This window comes from Tenebrio molitor, chromosome 8 (assembly GCF_963966145.1).
Source record: "Tenebrio molitor chromosome 8, icTenMoli1.1, whole genome shotgun sequence".
NCBI classification, from domain to species: domain Eukaryota; kingdom Metazoa; phylum Arthropoda; class Insecta; order Coleoptera; family Tenebrionidae; genus Tenebrio; species Tenebrio molitor.
In genome coordinates this window covers 12,184,954-12,203,782 of record NC_091053.1, presented here as the reverse complement: position 1 = coordinate 12,203,782, position 18,829 = coordinate 12,184,954, and the positions used below count along the sequence as shown (strand labels likewise).

Sequence of the window (18,829 nt, the reverse complement as noted above, 5' to 3'; positions counted from 1 at the left end):
ATTCATATTAAACATAACAAACCAGACATTATTATTTCAAATAAACAACAAAAGCAAGCATATCTTTTAGATATAGCTGTTCCAAATTCACATAATATAACACAGACATATAACACAAAAATTAATAAATATTTAGAGCTCTCCGTTACTATGAGAAATCTTTGGTGTTTAGAAAAAAAATCTATTTTACCACTTATAATTTTAGCAACGGGAATAGTACAGCAATCTCTTTTTAAAAATTTAAAAATTCTGGATTTAGGGAACACATTGGTATTATTATACTCATGTCATATCGTGAGGAAGTTCCTTAACATTGACACAGAACATAATACGACACAACAAAGTCAAAATGTGAAGGCGAGACGCCGGTAATTATGTTGATTAGCACTGCACTATTTGTTGATAGTAATATCCGTAATAGTGCATGTACTCCGGCAAAATTGCCGTCCCGCCGGGTGGTGGAAGGAAATAGTTATTATGAGAAATGATAATGTAGTGAGAGTTTGTCCAGCGAGAGACTGGTTGACATAAAAATCACTAAATTCTACGTAGAGAAAGTAGTACCTAGTGCACGTAAAATTTGAAATACATACATCCTTCAAGCAGTAACTTTTTTGCCCTGAAATTATGCTCTAATTAATGTATTCTAGTGCATTTTGTAGTGTTGGTTTACAAGCCTACAATTTAAAATCTCCCAATCTCTCCCTGGACGAAGTATACAACTATGCAATTCTTGAATGTGATTGAATAAAAAAAATCGTATGCATTTCAAAAAGGTATTAAGTCAAAATACCTAATTTTGATCTAAATCTACGTAATGTGCAATCATATTCTTTCTAAGTGCAAGAAAAATGTACTTGCACAATATCTCAACGAGAAGAAAAATTAGAATCACTGATTGCTTAATTTGTAGAAAACCAATGCGTAGGAAAAACAAATTCGCGCCACCTACAAATCCGGACAGCTAGAACAGTGTTCAAGTTTAAGTTAAATACTTACTGGAACTGCTAATTTGAAATCTATTGTAATTCCTGCAAAATTAAAACTGAGCGGTTCTAGAGAATTTGTCATAAAAATTAAAAGTGTTTTTCTGTTTTTAACGTCCCAAACATGCCAAGGACAACAAACTAGAGCGTCGTGAATTCGACCTGTCTACAATAACTAAATTATCGTTACTGCAAAAAGATGAAACTAAATAAATACCTCATTTACTATTTCTTGACCAGCTCTACAGAAAATTCCCACAAGATAAATGTTGCAATATAAAATGGAAAATATACGAATTGCCAGAATGTTGCTCATGGTGACAAAATTCTGAAACAATAATTTGAAGATATTGCGATTGACGATTATTTTTCTCACATCTAAAATAAAGAAGAAAACACTTATGGTTACAAGTCCTCCCAGAATTAGTACAAATGGCATTGCCGTCCGCACCAATTTGTACATGTTTTCCAGGTAACTGTAAAATGGTATCCCTTTGAGTTGAATTTATGAATTAATTTAAAGAAGTACCTCTTGAGTTCACAGTGTTGTCGAATGTAGAAGCGCAATCTATCATACATTGTTTTTTGATATGCAACGTTCCGTATTTTGTCAAAATCCTCCAAGTAACTGAAATCGTCCGAAATTTGTAAAATACTCTCGTTGAGAAGAAAAATTTGTTCTTTTACGCCAAAAATAAAATACAACAGTATAAAAGTTAGTCTGAAACCTGCATAACAAACGTATGGCATAGTTGCACAATAAACTAGGTATGGTATTTTCGAAAATTTGTCAAAGAAATGCTCAAAAACCTGGATACAAAGAAATAATTCATTTTGGTCTGCCCAGATGGGAAAATTGATAAAAACCGTGAAAACTGCCGACAACAAAACAACGTAGTTTATTTTGTTGTTTCTCGCTGATTTTTCCAAGATCATGCGTTTAACGTTGTCACCTGCACTGTCAAGAGACCAGGCGAAGTTGCTAAATTGGTTAGAACCTGCTGCTACTTTCTTCTCGATCGCAGTTAGGTAAATCATTGCGAAAATCATCTTCGAAAATATAATAATTGATTACAATTTGTATAATTTTGTTAGTATACTTACATAAAGTACAAATAACATTACGAAGGAATATCTCATCACCAAAGGCCGATTAAATTTGATGATAAGGTAGTACAACTGCAGAAGGTAGCAGAGAATGTGGAAAAATATGCATAACAAATTGAATTTTTTAGTAATCCTGTGATAACCAAATTTGATAAAGATGTCGTGCAAACGGAGGTAACATTCATCTTCATCCTCTGAAAAAATAATGTTATTAAGAGATACAGGTGTCCCAGAGTTGCGAAAAAGCTCCATAACTTGTTTGTTATTAAAGATATCAACTTTTACTTTTTTCTACATGATAGCTACGCTTCTACTGCACATTTGGAAAATGTTGCGGTAAATATACAGTGTGTTTAAATATTATAAAAACACCAAAGGTATGTTTTTTTAACGGAACGTACCCAGTTTGATTTTATTTTTGAATTTTATTCTAAATTATGAATCAAATTTATACAGGTCGTTTTTACTTATCTGCCATCGTTTTTAATCAGTGGCGCTTTTTTACCAGAATTTCAGATTGCAGGGGTCCCTTCGAAAATTCGTACCTTCCAAATCGTTGCACATAAATTAAAATGATTGACGCTCTTTTATTTCTGAATGTTTGCCGCATCTGCTGAGTGTTTACTCAACAATCTGCTCAGTCGCATATGCCTACTGCGATTTTTTAAACATAACGAACTAAAAATGTCAAAAACTAATTTTTTTCAAATTTCACCCCGTATTTATTTTTGCACTGGTCGAAAGCTTTGTTATTTTTATAATATTGAGACACCTGTATATATACCGCAACATTTTCCGAATATGCAGTAGAAGCGTAGTTATCATCTAGAAAAAAGTAAAAGTTGATATCTTTAATAACAAACAAGTTATGGAGCTTTTTCACAACTCTGGGACACCTGTATATAAATTTTATAAATTTACTCCGATAAGGACTCTTCATGTAGACCATATTGATGAAATACCTGACGAGGATGATACACTTGTTTTAAGACGTAGATAGTGAATATTGACAAAATACATTGTGAGATGACCTATTTTATTCTTTGAAATATTAATCGAATATAATTAACTTATCAATAGTAATACAACGAGTGGGTACGAAATTGCCGGAAATTTTCGATCTCAGATACGAGTATTTGTTTCGGCGACAATTTCCACGAGTGAGCGTAGCGAACGAGTGGAAATTGTCTAAGAAACAAATACGAGTGGTCTGAGGAGAAAATTTCCGGCAATTTCGTACCCACGAGTTTGTATTCGGCATGACAATTCACCGAGCGAAGATTGAAAAATTCAATGAAAGAAATACTTGAATAGTAGTTTGTGATTTACAAAAGGTTGTTATAGCAATTCGTCAATAAACAGTGAAAATTTCAAGAAACGAAAACGACATAAAGGCAAAATTCGGTCCTTGGTGGTTGTTTCTGCATTCGTGAATTGTTTCCTTCCCCTTTCCTTCCCACGATGGCTGAAAGATTTGGAAACGCGGAGAACAAAGAAATAAACGAAGCAATACGAAATTTAGTGCCAGTAAACACCTTGAAAACACATCGCTCGTGCTGGACACAGTTTGAAGAATTTTGCTCCCAACGTGGCTATTCGCTGGATCAAGTTTTGCCGATTGAAGAACTTAACAATATTCTGAAAGATTATGGCTTCAATATGAAGAAAAAAAGTGGAGAGGATTACAAAAAGACAGTAGTAAAAGTATTATGGAACACAACGGCCAAATCTTTACAGGAAATGTATTACAATAAGTTTAAGTTCAATCCTTTCAAAGATCCAGCGTGTAGAGAAGCAAGAAATGCAAGGGACGTTAGAAGAAGAATATTGCAAGCTGATGTAAGTAAGCGGAAAGTAAGCTCAGCAGCACTAAGAAATGAAGAATACTTAAAGATGGTTAAATTATGGGATGAAGAAACGCCTCATGGTTTACAACACCAATTCTTCCTGATTGTTGCACGAGAATTAGCCTGGAGAGGTAATGAGGCGGCAAATTGTCTTGTGAGTTTCTTCCGAGAAGAAAGAAACAATTTTGGAGATTTGACTGGTCGATTGGAGTACAATCCGATATTTTCAAAAACACACCAAGGAGGCTGCCATTCCTTAAGTGAAAGCAAATGGTTGGTGCCAAACATGTCATCTGACTTGTGTCCAGTAAGGTAAATTTACTTAAAAACTAAAATTTAAGGCAAGAACTAATTACATAATCAATTACAGGCTATTTAAGAAACTGTTATCAAAAAGAAGCGACCGAATAAAAACGGACAGAATGTTTCTTAGTGTCAATCATGGGTGGACTCCAGAAAATAAGGCCGCCGCTTGGTTTAAAAATTGTCCCGCAGGAATTAATGAACTAGGAAAGTGGTTGAAAGACAGTGCTCAAAAAGCAGGTCTGGATACGAAAAGACTGAAAATTACCAATCATTCAGCACGCTCAAGTGCGGTCACAATGTTGGCAAGTTCTGGAATTGGTGAACAAGAACTAATTAAAATAACAGGCCATAGTTCTGGAGCATCGATCAAGCCGTACTTGCAGCTCAATGAGGAACACCACTCACGTCTGATACAATGTTTTAGAGATAAAGCAGCGACAACTTCAGAACCAGTTCTTGCCAAGAAGAATGAAGAAATTACGTCGACATATGTTTATAATAGTTGTATTTTTAATTTTGGTACTAATGCTTTGAATAAATAAAATAGAAAATAAAATATCCTAGTGGAAACATTTTGTTGGAAATTTTTGGTGGCGATAAAATTGAATTTTTTTTACGATAATTTGGTTGCTTGGTAAATTGACGACACAAACCACCCGATAAAAAAACGAGTCCGAAGGACGAGTTTTTTTATCTGGTGGTTTGTGGAGTCAATTTACCAAAAAGAAACCAAATTAGAGTTTAAAAAATGAAATTTTATCCTGGATGAAAAAAACCTCGAGCGTAATTCGATGAGATAATTTAATGAATAATGATAGGTAGGTAATTATGAAAAATTGAATTGGCCATTTTGCACGTTAATTTATTACATGCTGTGTCAATGTTTAAGATTGTTGGTTCGTTATCATAACAACAAACAATAATCAGGTTCGAAAAAGTTTGCCATGGAAGTTTAAGCACATTTTATCCAGATGCAAAGTTAGGGCTAACTTTATCCGATGTCAAAGTGACAAATGCATCGCGGCTTATGGGATTTTTTATACATGAATTAAATTATCGATCTCATTATACGAATATTTGTTTCGACGACAATTTACCACGAGTGAGCTTAGCGAACGAGTGTAAATTGTCTAGAAAACAAATATGAGTAAAATGAGGAGAAAATTTCCCACAACTTCACACCTCCGAGCTGTATTCAGCATGACAATTCCACAAAAGAAAATTTCATTTTCAAGTTATACACATTTTTTTTTTTAGTCTTATGACTCTCAAAGCGTTAGTTAATTTAGTTAGCAAACAACAAAAATTTTACTGTGGATCAAGAATGAGTATCAAAAAGGAAAAGAGAATTACAGCGATAATTCGAGGACCATACTAAATTATCGGTGTAATTCGTTCCTAATTGTTCCGATGATTCAAAATACTACTTACTATCTGATTGGTTAAAATTTTCAGAGTGGAATTTTCCTATATTATATCGAGTGTTTTTTTTTTTAATTTCACCTCGTAGTAGGCGTTGAAGAATCGATTGTGATTGCACCACTCGTGTAAAACGTAAGATTTAAACAGCTGATCCGCGATCCGTAACCTATATAGTGCGTTCACAATCGACTCTTCAACGCCTACTATGAGGTGAAATTTAAAAAAACACCCGATACAACTAGACGACTAGAGGATGGAAAATTCTCGATTGTACAAGACGTGTTGCCCGGAAATACCACTAAAGTGTGGCCACTGAACAGGTGGAGTAATAAAGCCGCCCTCTAGTGCCCGCGTATTTTAAACAGCAGCTTTCAATTGGCGTATTCAAAACGTGCGCATATTTTTGAAAGCCTGATGTACATCGACAAAAATTACTTGACAGCATCTCATGTTTGGAGATGTGCACGTTAATGAATGCAACATTTTTCTCAGTCTATCAACGATATCAAATTCTTATGAGAATGACAAATGGCAAAGAAGCTGCCTTATTGTGAAACAGGCTTCGGCGTATATCGTTCTGCGCAACTAACGCTACATCTCTTTTTTTAATTACTCCATCTGTTCAGCGTCCACACTTTAGATCGTAGATCGAGTGGTGTTTCAGGTAACACGTCAAGTATAATCGAAAATTTTCCATCCTCGAGTTGTATACAGGTAGACTATATCATGAAAAAAAAAATAGAAAAATAAATAAACTGGTTCCCGAAACCGACTGGGTGCATTCAGGAGCAGAGCGATTTGATGTGACGGCTAGCGCAAAAAAAAAATTGTAAGTTAAGGCGGCGAGCGAAAATATTAAGGTTTGTATATTCGAATAAAGGATGTTTTTTTTAAATTTGGCGTCGAAGTAGGCGTTGAAGAGTCGATTGAGAGCGCACCACTCGTGTAAAAGCGTAAGATTTAAACAGCTGATCCGTGATCCGTAACCTGTATGGTGCGTTCACAATCGAGAGTTCAACGCCTACTTCGACGCCAAATTTAAAAAAACACCCGTTATACAAAAGTTCGTATATTCGAAATCGCCATGGTTACTACAATAATCGCTATTATACATGGTAACTAAAGAAAATCGAAGATTCTTGTTGGTTTTCAAGGTAATGAATGAATGATATAGTCTTGTAAATTATTATGAAGCTACAATAATTTTGTAATTTTGTCTTTTAAAAATTAATGGATAAACGCTAAACACTTTTCCTGAAAATCAATAATGGGAGAAAACAAAAAATTGTTAATTACAAGACTGCGGAAAATATAACCTACCACAGCAGACTGGAATTATCCAAGAGAAAAATTTCTTGGCTTCTGAACATAGTAGATTCAAAGTTAGAACAATTATTGAGCTTGAGTATGGTTGAGCAACAATCAAAAACTAATGCTTTTGAAGTGAAAACTTCTTTAGACGCGCCACATACATTTTATTCCGGGGTAGTGAATTAGTTTCATGCGACACGGTAAAATCGTTCGCAGCACAAGCGAAAATCGTTCGCAGCTCAATCGTCCGCAGATCAGCGACACGGCAAGCTAAAATCAATGGAGTCGAGTTTTTTAGCGGAGCGATCGAAAAACAATCAACTGTGCGTCACTTGTCAATTTTAAATTTTCATTGTAAGTACGTTGTGTTGTGACCTGACTGACCTCAGTGCAGAGCTGCAGGAGTAACTGTATATACCGGGTGATTCAGATTGGTATTCGCGCCCCTACATCTTTTTTGTTTTAAGAAAAAAGTATAGCAAACCATATATATTTGTAAATCGCTTGTGAAACTACAATAGATGATGTTGTCAAATCTTCTCTACGATGACATATGTCTAAGTTAAGACAGTCAACTTTTTTTTTAAATAGTACACTATACATTTCTTAGCCTATTCTTGTAAAGCTTTTTTTTCTACATTTGAATGTGTAAAAAAAGTTGACACTTACATCAGAAAAAAATCGAGAAAAAAAAATGATTTAATTTATTCGAAAGTGTTATGTTCTAAAAAGAGCTAGTTAGCCATGGAGACAATTGAATTTTGACATTAATAGCGTCAATTATTAAAGTACCTACATTTAAATAAATAACGATAATAACACCTGGCTTCGACACCTAACTTCTTCCTGACTGACCTATACCGCTTTGAAAGCATACACGATGCATGAATGACATGATGAGTCTTGGGAATCGTATTCTAATTATTCGAATATTTGAATAACTGACTTAAAATTCAAATAAGTGTAAATTCTAATATTCGAATAAAATAAATTCAGGATGGATTGGATATTTCACGGTCAAATAATTTTATTTTTTAGCTATGTAATTCTTAAATTAGTGATATGCAGGGTATCTTAACTTTGACATATGTCATCATAGAGAAGATTTGACAACGTCATCTATTGTAGTTTCATAAGCGATTTATAAATACAGGGTCTTTCACAACTCGCGCCGTAGAGAAAAAGAGGAAACAAGAGATCGCATTTGGATGTGTAATTTTGAAGAAAAAAAATTTAGCTTAAAAGATATTCGAGAAAAAACAACTTAAAGTTAACCAATCAGAGATCTATATCCCCAAGGTGTGTTTGCCGTAATTTTACGTTGCTAGGATTTCATTTAAGAAAAAACATCTTTAAAATTTTTGGGCGATTGGAGTTGTTTTTGAAAGATGTCACTGTCAAATTAAATTTGTAATAAAAAAGCCAAAACCTTTGTTTATTTGGTTACAATCATGTATTCAGCCGCTGATTATTAAAAATGATAATAATTTTTGGGGAATGTGAGCGTAACGCTAGGGAGCCAGCAAGAGTCTTCGAAGAACGTTCTCCGGGCAAAAATGGCAATTATTTTTTCGTTTGCAACAATTTTTTTTTATTTTTTGCTACAATATGTTGTAATAATAATTGAAATGACCCAGAATGCCATTTAGTTGCGACTATCAAGCATCAACCACTACCCCAGGAGTCCCAGGCCCGCCCGTCCAAGACAAAAGTTGAGAGCGCGTCCGACCTGGTCATTCCAGCCAAAAATCATGGGTAGGTTTTGAGCATCACAGCCTCTGTAACCGATTTATTGTCAGATCCGACACTGGTGGCTCAGCTCAGGTCCATGGAGATTGGAGTCGCTACACTCCAAGCATCTCCTAGAATCGCCCATAGGCTTTGCAGTAGACATCTGAACTTGCAATGTAATCACAGCTCTAACATTTCAGATTGTTAACCTAAATTTGTTGAGAATGAAAAGTCAAATCTAATAGTGTCAAAATTACAGTAACCCAAACATTTTTTGTAGCTGATGGTATTATGTATTTTGAAACCTAACAATTGGCTTTATTTGGTTGAAATGACATCACACCTCGAGATGCCCTTCTGGGATTGGTAGAATTACAAGTCCTGTAACTCAGTTATAAAAGCAGTAGTAAATTCTTTGTTTCTATTTTTTGACAACTTATTGTCGTCGGCAGGTGCCCTTTTTCTCTAGGGCGCGAGTTGTGAAAGGCCCTGTATATATGGTTTGCTATACTTTTTTCTTAAAATAAAAAAGGTATAGGGGCGCGAATACCAATCTGAATCACCCGGTATATACAGGATATTTGACGAGTGATAATAATAATAATAATAATAATAATAATAATAATTGTTTATTCGTGTTAATATACAAAATAGTATTTACACATGTCCCAAAACGAAAGAAAAATTAATTACATAAAGAATAGTAATGAGAGAAGAAAAAAAAATAAATAAATAAAAAAGAACAAATAAAACAAATTTGACTATTTCAAATCATTAGATGAATTGTTTAAAAATTCATCAAAAGAGTAAATTATTTTATTTAATAAATAAGTTTTTATATGCTTTAAAAATTGGTTTGGAGGTAAATTTTTATGAGAGTCCGGAAGTGCGTTGAAAAATTTAATGCAATAACAGTGGATTCCATCTTGTGATTTAGTTAAACGTAGAGATATATGATCAATGTCTTGAGACCTAGTACTGTATTGATGATAAGATGATAGTTTGGGGTATAGTTTCGGATTTTTAATAATATATTCCAAACATCTATATATAAATATGGCGGGAAGAGTCAAGATTTTCAATTTAGCAAAATGTTGGCGACAATCGTCTCTAAAACCAAGGTTGGCAATAACCCTAACAGCCCTTCTTTGCAACCGGAAAATTCTGTACAGAGTACCTGAGTGACCCCAGATTAAAATACCGTATTCAATATGGCAATGCACTAATGCAAAATATGCTAGTCTAAGACTTTAGAGAGGAAGATTGTTAGCTAGATTACGTAATAGATATATATTTCTAGATATTTTAGAAGCCATTTGTTCACCGTGTGCATTCCAGGTTAACTGCATATCGACATATATTCCTAAATATTTTGTTTGTTCTGAGTATTCTACTCCTCCAACAAATTGTTTTAAAGTAAACATCATATGTACAGTTTTATCTTTGTTTAAATTTAGTCGATTTGCCAGGAACCATTCTTCGGTTAATGAAATACTATAATTTTTTTTAAGTAAAAGATTCTCCATGGATATTTCCGCATTGCTCACAGTAGTGTCATCGGCAAACAATGTAATATCAGCACATGAAACATAAGAAGATAGATCGTTAATATAAATTAAAAACAAAATCGGGCCAAGGATAGAACCTTGTGGCACTCCATAAACAATGCGTGAAAAATCAGATAATACTTCGTTTATTCTAACACACTGACTGCGGTCACTCAAATATGATAAAATTAATCGTGTACTCGACGGATGAAAATTATACGTATAGAGTTTCCTCAATAGGATGTCATGTGACACACAATCGAAAGCCTTGCTCAAGTCCAGGAAAGATGTTGAATAATATTCTTTGCGTTCAAAACAGTCTATTATTTTCTCTACCAAATTAGTAACTGCTTTTACGGGGGAAGATCCTGTACGAAAACCAAATTGCTGAGGAGACAATAAATTGTTATCATGCAAAAAATTTAAAATTTGTTCAAATAATAATTTTTCAAAAATTTTTGATATAGCGGGCAAGAGAGAAATAGGTCTATAGTTATTCATATCAGCTGGATTTCCTTTTTTATGCAGTGGAATGACAACGGCCTTTTTTAAGCAATTAGGAAAAATATTTTCTTTAATGCAGTAATTACATAATTTAGTAAGAGGTGGAATTAGAATATTTTTAACACATTTTATAATCGGTACAGAAAGACCATAAATATCTTTTGAATGAGTATTACGTAACTTGGTGATTGCATCCCGTACTTGAACTTCCGATACCCCTTTAAAACAAAAAATATTATTTGTACTATTCTCATTAGTCATAATAGAAATCGGATCTCTGCTTCCACTGGGTAATGAATTAATTATATTTTCAGCAACTCTCGAAAAAAAATTATTAAAATCATTGGGATTTATCTCACAATTGTTGTGTTTGTTCTTTGATGTTCGATTATTGTTGATAAGGTTCCATAGGACTCTGGGATTGTTTTTATTATCAGAAATAAACTTGGCATTTGCTTCAATTTTAGCATCTCTAATAGCAAGATGGTAACGCTTCTTATAATCTGTTAGAAGTGATTTCAATTCCGGAGTCCTATGTAAATTGTAAGCGTCACATATAAGACCTAGTGTATTACGCATCTTATCTAGTACAGGTGTAAACCACTTCACAGAAGTGTTAGATCTGGAACCAGTTTTACAGAAAATTTGTTTTTGTGGGAAAGCTAAATTGTAATAGTACATAATAGTGTTCATAAACATTTGAAACCTAACATTGAGATCAAAAGATAAATCTACAAAATTCCAGTTTACATTTTCTAAGAATTTAAAGAACATAAATTTACCCTCATCAGACAAAGGTCTAACAATTTTTACTTTAGACTTTCTCGTGATAAAATGATTGGTACGTAAATTAACTGATATTCCTAAATGGTCTGATATGTGAAAATTTACTGGAGTAACGTCTATGTCTTCAGTAATTATATTAGAAAATACATTGTCAATTGCGGATAACCCTCTAGTAGGGAATTTAACATGCGAATATAGACCATAACTTTGAAGTAAATCAGAGAACGATTGTGCATATTTGTTGTTAGTATTAAAGTGCATGTTAAAATCCCCTCCAATTATTAGATTTTTATTTTTATAATCGATTTTACCCAAAAGCTTGTGCATAGTTTCAATAAACATGTTAAAGTCACCCAGAGGTGACCTATACACCGTAATGATGTACACATCTAATGAAGGAATAAATGTCCCTACTAATTCACAGTCTATTTCTATGGATAAAGTTTTAACAGTAGGAAGAGGTATACATTCAAAACTGGAGTTAACAAACTGTATTACTCCTCCATGGATATGATTTTTTCGAGCAAAGTATTCAGCTACTGAATAACTACCTACTGTAAAACAACTCGCCTCAGACTCGACCAGCCAGTGTTCTTCGAAACATAAAATATCAAATTTATTAGTTTCTAATACAACCTCAAGTTCCTGAATTTTGTTTCTTAAACACTGGATGTTCAAAAAAAGGATACCTGTTTTTACAACACTGCAGCACTTTGATTGCTACATGGAGTAGCGCGTTTTGCTTTTACTAATTGACACTTGTTTTTTATATACCTCACATGAGTAATTGAATCGCGAATGATCAACTTTCAAATTTAAATTGTTGGATTTGTTTAACTTCAAACATGAATAATAATGAGCCTGACGTAATTTAAAATGCAACCCACATTATATTTCCGAAAAAAGCTGGCTACTGAAATTAAAATGTCCAGCTTTTTTCGAAAATGTATTGTGAGTTGAATTTATTATTCCGTCAGGCTCATTATCACTCGTGAAATACTCTGTATAGTTTTATATAATATAAACGATAAAGACACGACAAATATTGTAAATTTACAGATGAATGTATGATTTAATACGTACCTATAATTCTCAATTATATGGCTTCAACAATTATTCATCTATTGGAAAAATTTGTGCAGCAAAATGTGAAGAGGAAAATAGACAAATTATCATAATACATGATACTATGAAAACCTGTGTTGTGTTCAATATCATCGTCAAGAAAATAAAACTTAAACATCCAAATCTAACCTCACAAATTTTGCTAGAGCGCTAAAAGCGGACTCTAAAAGCAGTTTCTATTGAAAAATACAGATTTTTGGTGTTTATTTAAAAACAGCATTGGATTTAAATAATATTAATTATTTATGCCTTGCTCCTTATTCCTCCAAGTCATCCATAATGATATATTTTTTATAGAATAGGTACATATTACTTCAAATCAGTAACGAGCATCATAGAAGTTTTCACTTCTGTCGTGCGATCTTAAGCACACACTCTTTTTTTTTGTAACTTTTAAGATGTAAGTAACAGGTGTTCAATTGAAAGGTTCATCGAATTGGCTTTGACTTTATTTTTTAAGAGACAACAACATCGTAAATTAAGTTGGTTAGATAAAGATAGCGACAAAGACCAAAGCCAATTCGATGAACTTTTCAATTGAATACATGTTATATAACATCAGCTGGCATTACGCAGCTCTAAGCCACTTAAGCTAAGGACGTAAATACAGCTAAAACAGGTCAGTCGTCTCGTATAAAACAGAAACTAAAGAATAATTTGATTTTTTTTTGTAGCAAACTTGATGTGTGGTATCGTCTCATTGTATACACGTTTTTTTTTTTGGATTCTGTGATAACTCTGTTAAGAGATATTAATTAAAACAAGACGTCAAAAGAAAATGTTGTGCCAATTTATATCTTTTTATATTCAGTTGAAGAGGGATTTTCTTTTAATAATGTTAGTGAATTTGTTTTGGTGAAAATTAAACATATGTGTAAGGTATTTTTTTAGAATTGGTTGGCGCCGTGCTTCCTGGAGTTCAAACTGGAGACCCAATACGATCCAGATGCCTGACCCATCCGCTTCACCTCGTACCTCCCCATTTTATGTGTAGTTTTGTTTATGTTGACGCACCCCGTCGAGGGTGTAAAAGATTCTAGCGTCAGTTTTTTTGTTATATGTCGATAAGAGAGCACGTCTCATTTATGCTGTAATTGTTTTCATCTTTTGATGGAATTATAATAAATCTTACAACTGATATTTTAAGTCTTACATACAGCTGTCCCAGAGTTGCGAAAAAGCTCCATAACTTGTTTGTTATTAAAGATATCAACTTTTTCTTTTTTCTAGATGACAGCTACGCTTATACTGCATATTCGGAAAATATTGCGGTATATATACAGAGTGTCCCAATATTATAAAAATACTAAAGTTATGTTTTTTTAAATGGAAACTACCCAGTTTGCTTTTATTTTTGAACTCTATGCTAAATTATGAATCAAATTTATACAGGTCGTTTTTACTTATCTGCCATCGTTTTTAATCAGTGGCGCTTTTTTTTACCAGAATTTCGAATTGCAGGGGTCCCTTCGAAAATTCGTACCTTCCAAATCGTTCTACATGAATTAAAATGATTGACGCTGTTTGATTTCTGAATGTTTGCTGCATCTGCTGAGTGTTTACTCAACAACCTGCTCAGTCGCATATGCCTACTGCGATTTTTTAAACATAACGAATTAAAAATGTTAAAAACTCATTTTTTTTCAAATGGCACCCCGTATTTATTATTGCACTGATCGAAAGCTTTTTTGACAAGCTTTTGAACAATATAAGGTCGAATCTGAAAATCTAGGGTGCTATCCTAAAATCGCTAAATTTGGAGCAATTTTTCCGTTAAAAAGATAATACAAAAATCTAGTAGGCCTAACAAAAGATAATCACACAATATGGTCACTCCATAAAGATGAATCAACCAACAAAACAGTGTTTAACAATTAAACATTTCATTATTTTAGTGATTTTAAGATAGCAGCCTAGATAGTGCAGGGGCCCCTTCGAAAATTCGTACCATCCAAATCGTTGCACATAAATTAAAATAATTGACACTGTTTGATTCCTGAATGTTTGCCGTATCTGTTAAGTGTTTACGCAATAACGTGCTTAGTCGCATAGGCCTACTGCGATTTTTTAAATATAACAAACTAAAAATGTCAAAAACTCATTTTTTTTCAAATGGCACCTTGCATTTATTATTGCACTGGTCGAAAGCTCTTTTGACAAGCTTTCCAACTGTATAAGGTTTGTATAGTCGAATGTGAAAATCTAGGGTGCTATCTTAAAAAGACTAAAAGTCACTAAAATAATTAAATGTTTAATTGTTAAACATTGTTTTGTTGGTTGATTCATCTTTATGGAGTGACCATATTGTGTGATTATCTTTTGTTAGGCCTACTAGATTTTTGTATTGTCTTTTTAACGGAAAAATTGCACCAAATTCAGCGATTTTAGGATAGCACCCTAGATTTTCAGATTCGACTATACAAACCCTATATTGTTCAAAAGCTTGTCAAAAAAGCTTTGGACCAGTGCAATAATAAATACGGGGTGCCATGTGAAAAAAATGAGTTTTTAACATTTTTAATTCGTTATGTTTAAAAAATCGCAGTAGGCATATGCGACTGAGCAGGTTGTTGAGTAAACACTCAGCAGATGCAGCAAACATTCAGAAATCAAACAGCGTCAATCATTTTAATTCATGTGCAACGATTTGGAAGGTACGAATTTTCGAAGGGACCCCTGCAATTCGAAATTCTGGTAAAAAAAGCGCCACTGATTAAAAACGATGGCAGATAAGTAAAAACGACTTGTATAAATTTGATTCATAATTTATCAGAGTTCAAAAATAAAATCAAACTGGGTAGTTTCCATTTAAAAAAACATAACTTTAGTGTTTTTATAATATTGGGACACTCTGTATATATACCGCAATATTTTCCGAATATGCAGTAGAAGCGTAGCTGTCATCTAGAAAAAAGAAAAAGTTTATATCTTTAATAACAAACAAGTTATGGAGCTTTTTCACAACTCTGGGACACCTGTATGTAACGGCTGACTATTAAAATTTTCACTTGGAGTTGGCTTTGAAGGAGTTTTTATTTTTTCTGTTACTTTAGACACACGCAAGAACGAACGACAAATGTCACTCAGTACAATTGAAACATAACCAAATTAAGAGAAAAAACATTTATTGAAATGTCAAACTTGTCAGTGTCTAAGGTGCAACGGAAAACAAAGAATGATCCATAGCCAACCCTAAGTGAAAATTTTAATACTCACCCGTTATAAATAAATAATGAACTAAAAAAAGTTATAACTGTCAATTGCCTCTATGTATACTGTTGCACTTAGCAATAAATAGTCAACCGATAGCAAAATAACAGTGATTTTTTTCTACGTTTGTTAATAGTATTTTACAGTAGAAGTCCGTTAGGATAGCCTTTACTGCCGAGCCAGAGATTTTGTGAGACGAGCTCGCAGAGCGAGTCGAATAATACTGGCGAGGCTGTAAAGGCCCTAACGGACGTGTATTGTACAATAGTTTTTGTAATATCTCTACGATTCGTTCAAAATTATCTTTTTGAAATACTTTTTTTTCAACGCCATCGAAAAAACCGAATGATTAATAAGTGTGCGAAGGACGTCGTCATGTGAACCGTTGTTTGTGAAAAAAAATTGTTTCAATGTTGTTTGTCAGATTTGTTCAACGCTTAACTTTCCGTTGAAAATAAGTGAATGAAATCAATGAAATATCGCAATCAAGATATTCCCGATGTCCGGTACTGAGGTCATCGTTATTGCCTGCAACATCGCGCTTGTGTTAGTGAAGCATCATCTTCGATCTTGTCTCCATTTGCTGCTGTTTGTCAGATTTGTTCAACACTTAACTTTCCGTTGAAAATAAACGACTGAAATGAACAAAAAATCGCGATCAAGATATTCCCGATGTCCGGATGGCCGGAGAGCAAGTGAGGTCATCGTTATTCCCTGCAAAATCGCGCTTGTGTTGGTGTTAAAATTCTGAAGCATCATCTTCGATCTCATCTACATCTGCTAGTGCCATACAGATTTCGATTAATTCAAGGTGTGTCCCATAACATTAAACATTAATTATTGTACCAATTGTAAAAAAATTGAAAAATAAAGTTTAGATCTATGTTGCTATAGTTATTTAGTCATTCATAACGGCCGCTCCCGCTCATAACGGACACCTATAACGGACTCCGGCCGTTATGAGGTTGTTTACATGGTGACAAACAGTCCGGAAAGCCACCTATAACCACTAGATATTACAAAAAATAATATAAATGTAAAGTACTAACGGGTAAAGGTAATAATTTAAGAGGATTAAAATTCTAATTTTTTAGTGCTATTTATTTACGTGATATTTTGGATAAATTAAGTTCCATTATTAATAACTGTGTTTCGACCAAATCATTATCATCCTTTGAGAATCTTTTGCTTTTTTCGTATAGAGCTTTCAATGTAGCAGAGAAATCTGATAAGTCGTTGAATAAGCATATAAAAGAAAATCTTTCTAATTTTGAAGAACCTCAAATACGAACTGGTTCTAAGAAACGTACAAATTTATCATTAGCTAAGAAAGTAGAAGCAAAAGTAGCCGATTTTGATATCAGAGGAGCTGTTAAATTATTGTCCTCGGATGACTCATTAGCTTCATTCAACGAAGATGTTGCTGAAGAACTTAAAAAAAAACATCCTTCACCATCTCGCGAACTTTTTTTCCCAGACCCTTTCAAACCAGGAGACATTAGTTTAATAGTCAATGAGCAAAACGTTCGAGAAGCTATAAATTCATTTCCTGCCGGTTCTTCACCAGGTTTAGATGGCATGAGACCACAATACTTGAAAGATATCATATCTTTGTCAGCGGGTGAAGCAGGTCAGAAGGCACTAAGAGCGTTAACCAAACTGTGCATTTTTTTATTATCTGGGCAACTTCCTTCAGAAATCTGCCATTTATTGTATGGTGCGTCTTTATTTGCCCTTAACAAGAAAGATGGAGGACTTAGATCGATCGCTATCGGAAACTGTTTGCGAAGATTGACCTCAAAGCTAGCCTGTTTTCAAAGTCGAAATATTGTAAATTCGTATTTATCTCCACACCAACTTGGAGTTGCAACTAAACTAGGATGCGAAGCAGCAATTCATACCACACGAACCTTTGTTAATAACGATCAAAACCGTGGCAAAGTTCTTCTTAAATTAGATTTCAAAAATGCCTTTAACTCAGTCGAACGGGATTGTATTCTGAAAGAAGTGCAATGTCATACCCCACTTCTGTACCCTTATCTTTATCAATGCTATAGAAATCCTTCAACTTTATTTTTCGGTAATCATTTAATTTCTTCTTCTGTTGGAGCCCAGCAAGGAGATCCCTGCGGTCCGATGATTTTTAGTCTTGCGATTCAACCAATTATTTTATCTTTGGATTCTCAAATGAATATATGGTATTTAGATGATGGAACCTTAGCTGATTACCCAGAAGTAGTTTTATCCGACTTTAAAAAAGTTATAAATTTATCTCAGGAAATTGGCCTTGAATTAAACTTTAACAAATGCGAGATCTTTTGCTGTTCTGGAGACACAGATTTAAAAGTCATAAAGGAATTTCAAAATTTAGCACCAGGCATTAAAATCTGTGACCGAGAAAGTTTATCTCTTTTGGGCTCTCCAATCTTTGACCAAGGTTTCAAAAACACCGTCGAAAAAACTATAATTACAGTTGAAAATCTTTTAAACAAAGCTGAACTTCTTAGCAGACACGTGGCTTATACTTTAATCAAAAATTGTCTTTTCATACCAAAATTTAATTTTTTATTAAGAACAACTCCATTTTGGAAATTTTCTAATTATGTTAATTCAATTGATTCTTCTTTCAAGTCTTGTTTAGAGAGAATACTTAATTTACGTTTAACTGATTTACAATGGCGTCAGTCCACTTTACCGATTAGATTTGGTGGTCTGGGAATTCGTCGCATTTCCGATATTTGCCTCCCTGCTTTCCTATCTTCAATTAATGGGGTTAAAAAGCTTGTTTCTTTATTACTAAACTCAAAGGATAATGAGCTTAATATTCACCATTATGATGAAGCTTTAGCAGTCTGGGGTGTAGCAAATGAGAACGAAATACCAACAATTCCACAATTTCAGAAGAATTGGGATAATATTAATATCAAAGGAATAATTGCCAATGACT

General features: G+C 33.7%; 1 protein-coding gene across 1 annotated transcript; it reads left to right on the top strand.

Annotated features, from left to right (window-relative positions):
- The first annotated feature begins 3,182 nt into the window (after positions 1-3,182).
- Positions 3,183-13,626, top strand: LOC138137048 (uncharacterized). Its single transcript, XM_069056344.1, has 3 exons — positions 3,183-4,252; positions 4,311-4,737; positions 13,564-13,626. The coding sequence occupies exons 1-3, from the start codon at positions 3,555-3,557 to the stop codon at positions 13,624-13,626; spliced, it is 1,188 nt and encodes a 395-aa protein (XP_068912445.1). The 5' UTR covers positions 3,183-3,554.
- The last annotated feature ends 5,203 nt before the right edge of the window (positions 13,627-18,829 follow it).

Bases quoted from the DNA above. Each gene is read 5' to 3' on its own strand.
- LOC138137048 (XM_069056344.1), top strand. From the start codon at position 3,555: ATGGCTGAAAGATTTGGAAACGCGGAGAACAAAGAAATAAACGAAGCA. The intron at 4,253-4,310 runs GTAAATTTACTT...AATCAATTACAG, and splicing joins TCTGACTTGTGTCCAGTAAG to GCTATTTAAGAAACTGTTAT. The intron at 4,738-13,563 runs GTTTATAATAGT...GTATTTTTTTAG, and splicing joins AAGAAATTACGTCGACATAT to AATTGGTTGGCGCCGTGCTT.